Genomic DNA, 15,881 nt, shown 5'->3' with positions numbered 1-15,881 from the left:
TTTAAGATCAAGTCCAACCGTTAACCCAGCACTGCCAAGCCCACCACTAAACCATGTCCCTCAGTGTATGCCTCCATGGAGCGGGATTTATCAACTGCTCATCTCTCTCCTGGAGAAGAGTATCATCTCGTCTGATCTGGTTATTGCCTGGCTGTTTGTTAGTAAAACTTGCCTGAGAAGCCAAGAAAAACAATTATTGCAACTACAAATCCAAATTAATAGCCCTACACTGGACACTTTCTTGTTCAGCCTGACATGGCTGTAATTCCTGCATTCACCTTTCTTGTTCTAAAATTTTGTATGGGAGGGACTGATCCTGCTACACTGCATCCCGTTAGGATGCTTTCCATGTATCCTCACCCACTCCCATGTCGTGGGGGGACTATTGCCCACTTAGAGACAAGCTTAATAACTGGATTGGTCATTGGAAATCACTAGCTGTAGTCCGGTTAGATCTGGGGTCAGTTAGCTGAGGGCTATCTCAGAACAGCCCACCTCATTCAGGGCTGCGTTGTCTATTATACAGCAGTCAGCACGCTCGGGGGAGTACCCTGGGGAGAGTCAAGTCACCCATTCATGCGTTCACGGAGATAACCGAATGGTAACTATGATCACTGCTCAGACTTAACACATCCACGTGTGCCATCTCATCTGCTTTTAAATGTTAAATCCCTCTGGGCTTGGCTGGTACTTGTTTGGAGACCAGCTTACCTTAGTGGTGGCACGTTGGACCCAGCAAATGGAAGGCGGATGGGACAAGTCTACTATGATCAAAGCCTCCACAAGAGATAATGGTTGCAGAGGGCTCAGAATTGATGACCGCCTCAAATTCCACTACTATCATCAGAGAAAAGTCTCCTGTAGCAAGCAGATGTGGCCTTGGCTCTCTAGTCCAGCAAAGCTCAGACCAAGTCCCCAAAAAATCCTATTGACTTCCCTGTGCATAAACAGATGTAAAATGGCAACAACCAACCAGTGTGAAAAATGAAAACCAGGAATGAGGGAAGACACACAAGTGAGAAAGAAATACTGTGCTTGAGATCCAGACTGGAAACACGTAACGTAAAACGTAAGAAGGAAAATAATCTGAACACCGAATACTCAGAGGGTGAGAGGATCTGAAGCTTGTGGATCTGAGCTGCATAAAGCACTGCTGGCCTTCCACAGCCAGCCCCAGGAGGGTTCAGGAGAGGTGCATGGTGGCTCTGAGAGCACCCCTGGGTCTCCCCATTAGCACTGTGTGAGCCTCCCCACGGCACAGAACTGCTCAGAGGGTTTGGGTCCACCAGATCAACCCTCTGTCCCACCAGACTGTGGCAGAAACTTGTTTGGGGCGGAATCAGCCTAATCTGAGCTGAATGCAGCCATGCTCAGGAGCCAGGGAGGTTTACAGACCATTTGAGGTCAGGGTTAACACATAGGACACAGCCTGTATGTCCAGCCTGGGCCATATATGCGATCCACATCTGTTTTGATGACAGGGCTTGGGATGGACGCTGTTGTATTGAACTGATAGCAAAAAATGGTGGAAACATAAAGCAGGGATCACATGTGTGAGCATTGCCACCACCCGTCATTTGGACAGCATCCCAGCACTGCTGGTGTTAGGAGGCACTGGGAACAGTTAAGGGTGTCTAGTCTGAATTCATGGTTTAAACTCTCTCTATAGTGAATGGGGACAGATGGACATCACCGGAGTCCTCTCATCTCAGGCAAGTGTCTAACTCAGGTGCAGTGAACCAGCTCCCAGAGATACCTGGCTCTCCCCATGCCTGTAGGGAGCCTAAATGACACAGTGTACTGAGGAGATGGTGTTCTGGAAAAACCAGGGCTGCTTCCCCAAGCCTTGGAGCTGGTCCAGCTGCTGTGCAAAGCCACGGAAGCTGATGAAGACCCCAGAGCAGGTTTGGGACCAGCACGGTGCTCTTTCCCTGAATGGACCACAAACCTGGGAGAAGCCACAGACCCACCGATTAGTCAGGAGCTCCTCTGGGAAGGGATGGGCTGTAGCTGCATTTTAGCAGCAGCACCTCATGACGGGGGGAGTGTGGAAGCAAACCTCGGATGGCAGCACACGCCGAGCAGCACAGCAAAAACGAAAACAAGCTGGGGCTCAAGGGAGATTAAAGGCAGAAGAGGAAAAATCCCAGCCAGTAGCACGACAACGCAGGATTAAGCTTGGAAAAGTGCAGAGGTAATGCAGAGGGAAGGGAGAGGGGAGGATGGAGTTGTCCAGCCCCAGATGTCTGGGAGCAGAGGAACATTTCTGAAGTTCGACCCAGTTCGCAGGTCAGTGCTCATCGTCTGATCCTGTCACAGATGAGCAGCACAGCAGGAAAGCTTATGATGTGAGCTCTGAAAACAGCTTGTGATTATTTCCCTGCTATATTGGTACCTCCCAGATGCTGCTGGAACCTCACCAGTACGAAAGGGCTTCATACCAGTATAGCTCTCCTCCCTTTTCCCGCTTATGTTGATAACCATCATGGCACAAAGCACTTTTTATAAATACATCCATGCCAGGATAAGGGGTTATGCGGTTTTAAATACACCAAGAAGAGTGGCTAATATCTTTGCATAGACTTAATTAAATCATTAATTAAATTCGTGCCGTCACTGAGTGTCAGCCAGTCCAGAGGGTCCATAGTAATGCAGATAAAATAAAACAGATTCATGTATAAGTTTTACCATAGGTATAAATAATTATAGCTATTTTGCTCATCCATGTCTGTCAAAACTAATTTGCTTCTTCCTGAGCAACATGGGAAGAGCTGGACCTGGACCAGTCATTTGAGGCGCCACGGGGCTTCCTAGATATCCATGGGCATGCAACCAGGACACAAGACCTGCTGGAGACCTCAGCCTTTCTGGAGCATCAGCTCAAGGCCAGGCAAGTTGTCCTGCTGCAGCTTCAACATGGGGGTGTTGAATCTCAGCAGACCTTAGCAGGAGACCCTCAACTCACAAGAAGAGATGGCCTAATCTGTGAGTTGAAGCCCACTGTTGCACTCTCTTTACTTCTGTTCTACCTCAGACCCTCTCTCTCTGTCACGAAGATGTGGAGAAGATGGATTTATTAATGACGAGGTGTTCAGAGACTGTGCCAGTGGAGCCCACCCACATATTGCAGACAAAGCAGAGCCATCCTTCTCCCAAGCTCCTCGAGCCTCCTCCTTTAGTGAGAGTTTTTAAATAACTTCCATCATAGGTCTCATAACCCATACAGGGGTGTAAATAAATAGCTCTATCTTCATTTTCCACCCCCTTCCAGACCTCTGTAAAACGGACTCCAGAGGAGAATAAAGGACAAACCTGTGCAGAAAAGCAGCCCTGGGAGCGAGCTGGCTGGAGTCGGGGATGCCACAAAGCCCACATAAGACGCTCCCTTATTGCATCTTTCCAGCTTTGACTTCATGGTCTATTTTTAGCACAGCAAAAGGTTTAGCAGTTTCGGAGCAGTCGGTTTACCGGTGTCAGGAGAAGGTCCCAGCCCTCCCATTCATGACCCAGAAGGCAGATTTGGATCTTTGATTCATCTGGAGGCTGTTACCCAAGCACAACGGCTGAGCCGACGGGTCGCACGCGTCTCCCATCATGGGACGGCAGCAAAAGCTCCTGCTCCCCCCGCGGTGACTCATGGGCTGACAGACCCTTCCTGAAGCATCGAGGCTGGAAGTACAGCTGTTCCCCCGTCCCCCTCCCTTCCTCCTTGTCCAATGTGTCATATTAAAGGGTGATCGGCTTACACATACTCCAGTATGGATTCCTTAAGCTTTGTGACGCTGTGGCTATATATAAAGCCCTACGCTGGAAACTGAAGTACACAGACAGCTGCGATAGTAGCAAGCGTTTCACATTCCCAGTGTGCTCACGGTCTGGAAGGAAGGGAGACCCGCGAGCCCTGCTTTAAGTAAAGTAAGTTTCTTTACCAGGGGCTCAGGTATAGATATATTCATAAATATATATATAAAAGAAGGATTGGGGAAAAAAAAAAAGGAGCAGTGACTCTTCACCATGGGTGCGCCTTTTGATCAAGTGGAAGAACTGCGTCTCTACCAGCAAACTCTCCTCCAGGATGGACTCAAAGACATGTTGGACCACAATAAGTTTCTGGACTGTGTCTTAAAAGTCAAGGGGAAGGAGTTTCCCTGCCATCGGCTGGTGCTGGCAGCTTGCAGCCCATATTTTCGAGTGATGTTCCTCTCAGACATGGAAGAGAGCAAGAAGAGGGAGGTCAGTTTGGAAGATGTTGATCCAGATGTCATGGGCAAGATCCTCCATTATATCTACACCTCCGAGCTGGAGATCACAGAGCAGAATGTGCAGGACATCTTCTCTGTGGCCAACATGTTCCAGATCCCCTCCATCTTCACCGTCTGTGTGTCCTTCTTGCAGAAGCGGCTCTGCCTCAGCAACTGCTTGGCTATCTTCAGGCTGGGCTTGATGCTGGATTGTGCCCGGCTGGCCGTGGCAGCTCGGGATTTCATTTGCGATCGCTTTGCGCTGGTCTCTCGGGATGAGGAGTTCTACCAGCTTTCACCCGATGAGCTTATTGCAATCATCTCCAGTGACTCCCTCAACATTGAGAAAGAAGAGACTGTCTTCGAAGTAGTGATGAAGTGGGTGGGGACCAAGGACCGTGAAAGCCGGCAGAAGGCCTTGCCTGTCATCTTTGAAAGCATCCGCTTCCGCCTCATGCCCAACGACTACATCAAGGACCACGTGGAGAAGCACGCCATGGTGAAGTCCAGCCCGGAGCTGCTCAAGAAACTGCAGATGGTGAAGGATGCCCAGAAAGGCAAATTCACTGTGGTGAAGAAGAAGAAAGTGAAGAAAAGCAGTGAAAAGCCAGCAAAAGACAACGTTGTCAATGGAGCAGTAGATGAGGAGAAAGATACAGAGGAGGATGCTCTCCCAGGGATCTTAAATGACACAATGCGCTTTGGGATGTTCCTCCAGGACCTTATATTCATGGTGAGCGACAGTGGAGCAGTGGCTTATGATCCCACTGCCAACGAGTGCTATTTTGCTTCCCTATCTACTCAAATCCCAAAGAACCACATCAGTCTGGTGACCAAAGAGAATCAGATCTTCATTGTCGGAGGACTGTACTACAACGAGGACAGCAAAGAGGATCCCATGAGTTCCTACTTCCTACAGGTACCAGCTTTATCTTTCTTTTGTTTCTTTGACCACTTCGGAGCATCAGCAGTCTTTTTAATTTCCATGTGGTGCCAGTAATATGCATTGTCATGTGATGTTAAAAAGAAAGTTGTAAATGAAGATGAAATATCTGAGTCATCTTACTAGAGATTCTTCCCCTTACATTTTTAAGGCAGATCCCACTGACGGGGGGTTCTAGTCATTGAGGAAGTAGGCTTGAAGGGGTAGGTAATAGGAATAACCCTTCCTGATCCAAATCATGAATTGGGGACCACATTGAACAGTGTATTGGGTCCAGCCCTGGCTGCCATAGGGCACACTAACTGGGAGGCTAGTGGCATCAGGTCTGGGTTCAGTTTTGCATCTTTCATATTCCCTGGTTATGAATCGCCAGCAAAACCCAAGGGTGACTCTGCCAGGTGCCAGCGAAGGGAACAACAGCAGCTACAGCCACAGAGCAAACACTCCAAGGACAGAGGGTATGTCCCTACCTACCAATATGAGCCCCATTTCCAGTGCTGATCTTGCCCCTGGATGTTTGCTGGGTCCAGCTCAGAGTCTCTGGCCATTTCTGTCATGTGTGGGGGAAACTATGGTGCGACATCTTTTGGGATCCTCCACAAGAAAAGTGGCTGTTCTAACTCAGCAGTAACCAAAGCTGTAATCAGATCGAGCTGTGCACAGGCAATCTGAGCCCCGGCCTGGGCTGTAACCCAAGAGCACCTTCCCTGTAGACAGCTAACGCAAGGCGCCTACCCTTCCTGCTGACCCTGTAGGAATCCAGCAAATCCTCTGTCCTTCCCCTCATACCCAGAAAACCTTTTGTTCTTTTCCCATGGCTCACATATCTTCTGGGAGGAAACAATAACAAGTCCAGGCAGAAAGAATAAAGTAAGGGTAGTGCTCAAGCCGAGATATACGGCCTTGATCCCTCCATTGCCTCATTACATGGGTAGGTCTGTGCACCTGCACCATGTGGCCAGGGACCATGCTTGTCCTCACCTGGAAGGGGTCAAGCTTTGGAGCCTATGTAGCCCATGTAAAGCCTGTGAAATGAGAAGTCAGCAGGAAGAAACCGCAGCCCTAGAAAGCAGGATGGAGGGGGAAGGCAGTGGGAGTGCTGGGGGAAATGCTGTTTGAGATACAGCCATTGCCACTGGACAACAGATGACAACAGTGGCTGTGGCCAGCTCCATCACTTACCTGCACAAAGCAGGTAGACAGGTTGCTTTGTATTCAGCCAAAACCAACATCTAAAGGTCAATGCTCCACCAGTCTGGTTGCTGGCCAGGCAAGGTAATTCCTTGAGTGGCAGTGAAGGTCCACCATGTCCTGGGCTGTTTCAGCACGACTGCAGCAAGCAGGTCAAGGGAAGTGATTTTTTTTTTTTTTTTTCCCCTTTGGTCGTACACTTGTGAGACCACATCTGGATGCTGTGTCCAGTCTGGTGCTCCCCAGGACAAGGGAAACATTGAGGTACTGGAATGAGTCTAGCAGAGGCCACCAAGATGGTCAAGACTGAAGAATGGGAGGTACAAGGAGAGGCTGTGCTGGGTCTGACCAGCCTGGAGGAGAGGAAGGGAAGATCTCATTGGTGTCTGCAGCTCCCTAATAGGAGGGGACACAGAAGAGGTATCCAGACTCGTCTTGGATTTGCACAAAGATGGGACAAGAAGCAATGGCCAGGAGTTGCAGTAAAGGAAATTTCAGCCAGCTGTGAGGAAAACTTTCCCAATGGAGGTGGTAGAGTACTGGAGCAGGGGTCCAGCGAGGTCACAAAACCCCCATCCTTGGACACATTTAATGTTTGACTGCACAAAGCCCTGGCAACCTGCTGTAACTCCAAAGCTGCACCTGCTTGAGCATGGGGGCTGGATGAAAGACCTTAGGAGGTCCCTTCAACCTAAATTATTCTGTGATTCTGAGCTGCAAACAGCAGGATTACTATATTCAGCTCCCAATTTGCCACTGACTCAGTAGCAAATGTCTTGGGCATCGTGTGGCCATTTTTAGCTCCTTCCCCACAAGAAGGGGATGGTGGTCCCTTCACAGCTTGCTGTGGCATAGGAGGCGCAGACAAGTCCCAGGGCTGGAAGGTGCCATCAGTTTGCAAAGATGTAATTTATTGCCATCAGTGCCATTACAAAGCTTGTGGTTTCTGTATGAATAAGAGAGTCTTTTGAGCCTTTTTTCGGTTGAAACTTCACACAGATGTAGACAGGCAGCAATATGATGGACCCTTGAATCACTGTGTCAGTGCAGCAGCATCTTACACCTTCTGACCCTGTTTTTGGCCTCCCTGATTTCACATGCCTCCTGCTGAAGCCAGGAGAGTTAGGTCAGGGATAGTTTAGACTTAAGAACAGGCACCAAAATATAAAAATGCTGAAAAATTGACAGGAACAAAATCATTCCATTGACATTTCAGATGGAAAAGGCTATCCTTTATTTGTCACTTTTAAGATTTATGACTTGAAAACAATGCTGAATCCATCAAGAAGCAGGAACTATCCTGGTGACTGAGCTGCTCGGGCTTGCACTATAAATAACACATATGTGGACTACAGCTTACAAAGAGACAATAACCACAGGCACCCAGCTGAGGCCGAGTCTTTGGAGGCAACCCAGCAAGCTGAAGCTCTTTGGCCGGAGCCCATAGCAAACAGTGCTTCAGGCAATGATGTATCACAGCTTCATCTTGCAGAGTCCCACCAAACTGGCTGCAAGACGTCACTCCAGACTTAACCCATGAAATCCCTCCTCTGCTACCAAGCTACGTTAAAAATTTTCGCCCCAGTTTACAGTTCCCATCAAGCCATGGTGCCCAGAGAGCCCCCAGCCTCATAAGCTCTCACATCTTTTTTTCTGGTGGGAGATGAAGCAATGCCTTGATCTACAGATGTCCAAGCATCTGCAGGGATTTGGCCATCTGATAGCAGCGCTGTATGGATCAGTTTCCCCATCTATCAGATGGATCTGGCACACTTTGGTGACCAAGAGCTCTGAGCTTTGCAGCACCATCTCAGTTGCGTTGTACCGTATTGGGTAGACAGGTACTGTGTAAATAGCCTTTGTGCAGGTTGACACACACACGTTTCATCTCATGACCTCTCACACACACTGAGGTGATACGGGACAACATCAGTATCTTGAGAAGCAGAGGAGGGACATGGTAACTGATCATTTGCCAGAAAGGAGAAGAATTGGTGGGAGAAGAAGGGGCTCAGGGGAGTGAGCTGTGTAGACAACATTGCCAACACCGCGCTGTTACCTGGCAGAAATGGAAAATATCAGTATGAAATGCTGTGGCGTGTGCTACAGCTGAAGAAATTCAGGCAGAATTTCTAAGATTGAAGTGCTTCAGCTCCTCCAGTCCCAGGAACTATCTGTTATAGGTCCAGCATGGGACTCTCTCATCCAAAGACGACCAAGCTTGTTCCAAGTCAAGGCTTTGGTGCACAGAGCAGAACATGTTCCCGCTAGTGCATCTCTGCTCTTACACCTTGTCATAAAACATATGTCATATGATATATGACTTGGATTTGCACTAAGATTCCCCCATCCTGCATCAGACGGTAAGGCACAGGCAGAGACTGACATTGCAGAAAGTGCCTACTGGGGAGACCAAGCTGCATGTGGGAATGGACTTTGCCCTCAGCCGCTGGGCCCTGATCTTTGCTAAGCAAATGGGCCGGGTGAGCACACACTAATGACCATGTGTTTCCTTTCAGTACGACCATCTGGACGCAGACTGGCTGGGGATGCCCCCCCTGCCCTCCCCTCGCTGCCTGTTTGGCCTGGGAGAGGCGGAAAACTCCATTTTTGTGGTCGGAGGGAAAGAACTGAAAGAAGGAGAAAAGACCTTGGATTCAGTCCTGTGCTATGACCGGCTGTAAGTGTTCACGTGCGAGTGCTGGGCGGGAGGTGGTTGACAGGAGAAGCAGCAGCTGCTGTGCAAAATGACTCCAGCCCTCCAGGGACTGAAAGGTTTTGGAGACAGGGGTCAAACTCTAGATGCTGGGACCACTGGGACTGTCTCAAGATGTACGCTGGGGCTCTGAGCTGTCTCTCTCCAGCTGCTTCGTTTATTGTAATTGAACCTGCAGGAGATGGAAGCCGTAATGGGGATATTATGTTATCAGGGACCAAACTTAGCAGATGCTCACATGGGATCTGTACAGAGGAACAAGGGGAGTTTTTCCTTCTTCTCTTGCCCATTGGTTTGGAGGTTCGGCGACCTTCACCATGGTCCCACCAGGAGTGGCTTTGGACAGGAAAGTTTATTTTGAAAGTATTCAGCTATGGCACTGAATAGCCCACTCTGAGAGATATCAGGCTTAATATACAAATATTTTTGAACAATGGGCTCTGACCCATGTTATGTCATGTGCTTTATTAAAAGGCACTGTCCCATTCTGCTCGCAGGAGGCAGAAACATCCAAAGACTGCTCCTCTCGGCCCCAAAGAGGCAGAACAGGAGGCGTTAACAAGCCTTTGCTTGGTCTGCATTTAGATGTGTGTGCTTCCAAGTCTGTTTTATAGGCAGAGATTTGAAACCAGTTTAATTCCCACAGAATGGGGCATTTATCTGCCCGTGCAGACTCTGGGAAAGGACATTTCTGCCCCCGCTAAGTGCTCAGGGGGTGTTTTGAATACCGATTTGAAGCTGGTAGAGATGTGATCAGCACTACCTGTATTTCTAGTGTCATTTAGGTCAAAACTTCAACTGCAACAAACCTGGAGAGGGCGAACTGCTGTCTATGGGATCAAATATTTCCCCAGAGTGGCTGGACAATCAGAAAGTACTCAGAGCCCAAGCATCTCAGTTCCTTCAGGTGAAATAAAGTGCAGGTCTTGGGGGCTACAACCTACATGTATGAAAACTGGGGACGGGTCTAAACTACATGGACATGAACAGAAATCTCTTGAGAAATTGGTCATCCCTATTTGGGTATCAGTTTGGGGTTTCCAAAGCCTTATATCTACATGTTCTGCTCAGCTGCCCTGGAGATAGCTCAGAGCCTTCAACACAGCCCTGTACTACAAAATGTGGACATATCCACCGTGGGTCCTTTCTGAGTGTTGGCCAACCATTTCACCTCAAAAAGTGGAAGGTGATGGCCAAAAAAGAAACTTGTCCTCATGATCTTGCACCCCTAAGTCGCATTGGTTTTAATTTTTTACATAATGCAGAAATCTCTGTCTTGCCTGTGTCTAGCTGGTAATGCTGGTAAATGAGGTGAGGTCCTGAGAGAAGAGGGGCTGCATATGCACAAAGCCCAAAAGTAGAGGATGCCGCAGATAAGAATGAGCATTAGCATAAACATCCTGCATATTTTGTTCTCCCTTCTTTTTTAGGATCACAAAATTTACTGGTGAAAATTTACTCCAGAAAGCTGGAGATGGACATTTTACATGGGAGCATAGTGATAGGACAAGGGGTAATGGCTACAAACTGAAAGAGGATAGATTTAGATCAGATATAAAGAAGTTCTTTACTATGAGGGTGGTGAGGCACTGGAACCAGAGAAGTTGTGGATGCCCCATCCCTGGAAGTGTTCAAGGCCAGGTTGGATGGGGCTTTTGAGCGTGGCAGAGGGGTTGGAACCAGATGATCTTTAAGGTCCCTTCCAACACAAACCATTCTGTGCTTCTCTGATTCTATGGTTGAGCACTATCTCATTGGAAACCTCATATTTTTGAGATTGTGTTTTCTGTTTGTCAGGATCTGGGCTCACCTCTAGGTCTGGTCAGGATCTATGCTCACCTCTACATCTTGAAAGTGCCATGTACTCTGGGCCTCGCACAGCAAGCTACAAATCCTTTCATTTCCCATCTTTCCCTGATCCAGGTCCTTCAAGTGGGGTGAAGCTGATTGCCTTCCCTATGCAGTCTACGGCCATGCAGTGGTATCGCACAAGGACCTTGTCTACGTCATTGGTGGCAAAGGAAGTGACAAGTAAGTCAAAAAGCAAGAGAAATGGAGGGAGTCATCCCCCAAAGTAGTGGGAGTGAAGAGCATGAGTTGGTACCTCCCCAACCTGGATGCTATGGGTTAGGGAGGGTTGGATGGGATGTGAGATGTGGATCCTTCCCTCGCAGCTCACCTCTGTGACTGCAGCCCTTCCCAAACCATTAGGAGTCCCACAGGGACATCAGGGAGATGGCACTGTCCTTGCAGGAGAGGGAACATATCATCCCCTTTACTCACAATAAATAAATATCACACAGATTCAGAGAGGCACTGAAGAGCAAGAAGCCCCTTCACACTGAGGGTCTCCTGTCTTGGACTTGTGGAGCGGCATGGTCCTAGTAGTCAAATCCAGATGAGTATTTGCAACAGGGGCGAAAAACTTCATCAAAACTGACCCCCATCCTGCCCTCCTGCAGCAGATGGGCTCAGCAGAAAAAGCCTCTCTTGGGGAGTATTGCAGCGATTTCTTTGCAAGCCAGAAGTGTGACTGTTTGCAGAGCAAACATGCCATAATCCAGCAAAGATGGGTCCTGCTCTGAAAGGATTACAGTCTGAAAAGTCTGAGTGTGCGTACATTCATGCACCTTACATTGCCATCCCAGGGAACGGGGGCGTTACTGATGATATTCAGGTTGGAGCAGCAGCACTGAAACACTGTCTGATGGCTGTGTGCAAGGCCCTGAGAGGCAGTTAGCTACACGGGCCCCTATCCAGCTATGTGAACACAATGTCGCGCTTTTAGGACTCCTATCTAAAGCAAGCACACCAGGAGGGGATGTCTTATACACTTCATGATGTCTTCAGGCATGGGCATCCTTGGGTGCACATCCAAGCAAAGGCACTCATGCTGATGTGGAAGAGGAAAATCCTTTCTAGAGACCCCACGTTCTTCCCAGCAGACATCCCCCAACTCCTGCAGTGCAAAGCTGCCCCTCGGCAGGCGATCGAGGCTCCTTCTCTCTCTCTCCCCTTTCTCTAGGAAGTGCCTGAAGAAGATGTGTGTCTACAACCCAGCCAAGTTTGAGTGGAAGGATCTGGCTCCCATGAAAACTGCCCGGTCCCTGTTTGGAGCCACCGTGCACAAAGACAAAATCTACGTGGCAGCTGGTGTGACCGACTCTGGCTTGACCAACTCCGTGGAAGTCTATGACATTGCCACCAACAAGTACGTACCTGAGCATGCCTTCAGGGTGTAGTTACACAAGGGGTAGTTGCAGGTGTACATTAAGCAACTTCCAACTATTCTGGAGTTTGTTTGCAACTCTCAGTACCAGTTCCTCCCAGTCTGTATTCCTCGGACAGCTGGGCATCACCAATGCCACTGCAGTTGGGCTGTGGATCATCTCAGGCTCACCTTCAAAGCAGTTTCACCAACTGGTACAGCCCTTGGGTTCCCTGCAGGGCTGTAGCTGCTTCTTGGCAGCTTCACCCAACACAATAGACTCTCTGACTTCAGGTGGGCCTTGCAGCTGCAGTCCCACCACTGGGACCTGCTGGTTCATGCCAGGTGTCCTTCACCACTCATCTACTCAATGCAAAATGAAGTTGAACTATGAAGATGGGAACAGATATCTCTAACAACAGTCAATGTATGATCCCATCCCATGTAGACCTACCCAAGTTAATCTGTTACTAGTTAATTCAGTTGTTGATTCCTGGTTCAAGGCCAGCCTCGGTGCAAAGGTAGGCAGGGTGCCCTAACATGTCCCCTCTCTCGACGTGGCAGGTGGGACACTTTCACTGAGTTCCCTCAGGAGCGCAGCTCGGTCAGCCTGGTGAGCTTGGCTGGAGTGCTCTACCTGCTCGGAGGGTTTGCCACGGTGGAGACGGAGTCGGGAGAGCTGGTGCCAACAGAGCTGAACGACGTTTGGAGGTGACGGTCTTCCCCGGGGCTGTCCAAGGGAGCATGGGAGGGATGTTAGTGAGAGCCACTGAGGGAACAGACAGTTTCTGTCTTTCTTGATGCCTTCAGTGTGAGATGGATGTTGTTACCCCAGCACAAGGCTGCAGGGTCTCTGGGTGAGGTTTGCCCTGTGCTGTGCTGGAGGGCACGTTAGGTGATTCAGTGACCCCTCCCAGCCTCATATAGCGACATACCAGGGAAAATCTGCTCCTTTAGCTTTGTTGCTGCATTGACATTTTTCCTGGAGCTGGTTCCAGACCTCCCCTTTGGCGTGAAGCAGTCAGTGTTTGTGCAATGCATGCTCTCCTTGGGAAAAGCCAGTGCTTTGGCTGGAAATCGGTCTTACGTGCGAGCAGAGACGTGGGCAGAAAGCACTTTCTGATGGCTGCTAATATTGCATTAGCTGCTCCTGTCCTTCACATCTGTGGCTCTAGAGCACCCTCAGCAGGCACCTGCTGGCCTTCACCATGGACGTTCAGTCTTGGTGCCATCAACCCATTTCCCAATGGAAAAATACACCCTCCCCTGCAAGGCTACATGCTGATATCCATGTCTCCTAGCCTGGCGCTGCAAACCAGAGCACACCAGAGCTGAAAGTCCCCATGCAGCTCCCACAGGTATCTTGTGGCCAAATAATATCCGTGGGACATCACACCATGCACCAGGGCTCCCACCACTATGAAAAGCAGCTGAAGCGAGGGAGAGGAGACACTTTCCTCACCATAACTGTCTGTCTGTCCCCAGATATGATGAAGAGCAGAAGAAGTGGGAAGGGGTCCTCCGGGAGATCCAGTACGCCTCCGGTGCCACTTTCCTTCCCGTGCGCCTCAATGTTTTGCGCCTAACGAAGATGTAGCGAGGCATGATTTATTTTTTTTCCATGGGGGTCAGGGGCAAGGAGGGATGGGGGGAGGTGAGGCCATGCTTATCAGTGCAGACGTGTGGCATCTGGATACTGTGTAAGACATTGCATCTGTGATTGGTACCCTTTTATTTAGTCAAATGGAAAAGGAGGCAAATTATCTTGAAGCCCTATGGGAATTTGAAGATGCTCACAAGATAACTAGAGAAGGGATCTGGAGCCCGCAAGGATCTGGGGTAGGCTGAGAAGCATGGAGCAATGAGTTGTTCCAGTCTCAGTAGACAGGACAAAAAGATCATACTCTTGTTCCGCTTCTTTCTCCATATTTTCCCCCGTCTTCTCAACTGCTGTTGAACCTCCCCAACCAAGAGAGTGGAGGCAGAAAGTGGGACCCAAGGGACTAAGCTGACGTTCCCCGGGGAAGGGGGTCTATAAAGTATTTCCCCACCTAAGGCAGCTGTGAGCATGGTGCTAGAGCCCACCTTGGAGAGGAGAAGGAAGGGTCAAAGTCAAGTGGTACAGGAGAGTCCTGAGGGGAATTTGATGAGGGCTGTTGGGATGAGATAGTTAAAAGAAAAGAGCATGTGACTGTGGGCAGCAGAAATGCTTTGGAAGTTGCAATGAAAAGACAATAGTCTTAGTTCTTTGCCTCCACCTTGACTTTGGACTGAAGAGAGGCCAGGAGCTAAGGTCTGCAGGAGGGGAAGAGTCAGTAGGTTAGGAAAGGGGGAACAGACAAGCGGGAGGGGCCACGTGCACTCACCTCCAGCGTTTTGGGCTCCTCATCTTCAATCACAGGTCACAATGTCCTCACCAATGGTTGGACAAGTGCTGTTTTTCAGGGAAAGGTTTTATATTTATGCTGTTTCTCTTATTTTTAATGTTCTGACCTTTTTTTTAAAGAGTATTCTAGTTTGCTAAGTACGTGGAGATCTCAGATGCGTTTGGCTCAAAGAGAGCTTCCTACTGAGGAAAAATGCGTATTTTTTTTAAAGTTATCCATAATGATGTTTTGATAGAAACACGACTGTACTAGCAGCAGGACAAAGATCTGCTAGAGCAAAAATCTCCTGATGCCCACCCCATCTGACCAGTGGTTTATTTAAAAATAAATTATTAAGCTATTTCAAAAGAAATCCCGTGTTTGCATGTTGATAGAGCTGTAACTGAATGGCCACAGCAACCAAACACAAGGACCAAGCAAAAGCTGCGATAACCACATGCAGCAAACCAGCTCCATGGAGAGCCCTTGCACAGCCACAGCTTTTATTCTTCTTATTTTCCCCCATTTGGAAGCTGAAACTTTAGCTGAAACCTAGGACCAGAAGGAAGCTGGATACCTACATGATCTCATGACACCATGAACAGGGATGATAATCAATAACGAAAAAGAACAGATACAAACCTTGCAAAATACTACCCTCAAAGTGGCATGAAAATTATGGTATTAAAAATCATATCTGGCTGATTCGTCTAGCTCAAAATGCAGTCGTGGAGAAACTAAAGCATGTTTGGAAGGAAAGACAATTTGGCATGGCTAAGGAACCGGAGTCTTGTCCTGGTTTCATTTTAAGGATTTAAAAAGTTACAGGATAATCTCCTTAGAGGACAATCACATCAGAACAGTAATGAAACATTTTCACAAGAAAAATAAATCCAAGGTGACTGGCTGGCACAAAATAGCTTAAAAAAAGAGGCAACAAAACCTTTGAAACAATCATCAAATGTGTGAAAAATGCACTGCAAAAAAAAAAAAAAATCACCTTCTACCAATTCTGCGGAAACTCCTGTGGACGACTCCCAAGGTAATTGAAGATGAATCTGCCAAATGTTGAATAGCTTGTGGCAGAAAAGAAAAAAAACATGAAGAAGAAAAAAATAATAATCCATGCATCGAATAGTAATTTTTTAAAAGTCACTTATTGTGGTGGCAGGATACCACCTCCTGCCTGGGATGGGAAACCTACGCCTTTGGTTCA

At 48.4% G+C, this 15,881-nt stretch overlaps 1 protein-coding gene across 1 annotated transcript; it reads left to right on the top strand.

Moving 5' to 3' along the window:
• The first annotated feature begins 2,463 nt into the window (after window positions 1-2,463).
• On the top strand, window positions 2,464-15,026 carry KLHL40 (kelch like family member 40). The gene is made up of 7 exons (XM_087731595.1): window positions 2,464-2,890; window positions 3,272-5,160; window positions 8,895-9,055; window positions 11,015-11,122; window positions 12,117-12,302; window positions 12,864-13,010; window positions 13,785-15,026. Exons 2-7 carry the CDS (start codon window positions 4,015-4,017, stop codon window positions 13,894-13,896), a joined length of 1,860 nt encoding a protein of 619 aa, XP_087587721.1. The 5' UTR covers window positions 2,464-2,890; window positions 3,272-4,014; the 3' UTR covers window positions 13,897-15,026.
• Window positions 15,027-15,881: the final 855 nt, after the last annotated feature.

Source organism: Nipponia nippon, unplaced genomic scaffold (assembly GCF_047370975.1).
Source record: "Nipponia nippon isolate SJK-2023a ecotype South Korea unplaced genomic scaffold, ASM4737097v1 scaffold_1, whole genome shotgun sequence".
In the NCBI taxonomy this organism is placed as follows: Eukaryota; Metazoa; Chordata; class Aves; order Pelecaniformes; family Threskiornithidae; genus Nipponia; species Nipponia nippon.
This window is presented reverse-complemented; position numbering and strand designations above follow the sequence as displayed.

Excerpts from the sequence above, each read along its gene's own strand:
- KLHL40 (XM_087731595.1), top strand. The coding sequence starts at position 4,015 with ATGGGTGCGCCTTTTGATCAAGTGGAAGAACTGCGTCTCTACCAGCAA. Across the intron at positions 5,161-8,894 it reads TGAGTTCCTACTTCCTACAG|TACGACCATCTGGACGCAGA; the intron begins GTACCAGCTTTA and ends GTTTCCTTTCAG. Across the intron at positions 13,011-13,784 it reads GAGCTGAACGACGTTTGGAG|ATATGATGAAGAGCAGAAGA; the intron begins GTGACGGTCTTC and ends GTCTGTCCCCAG.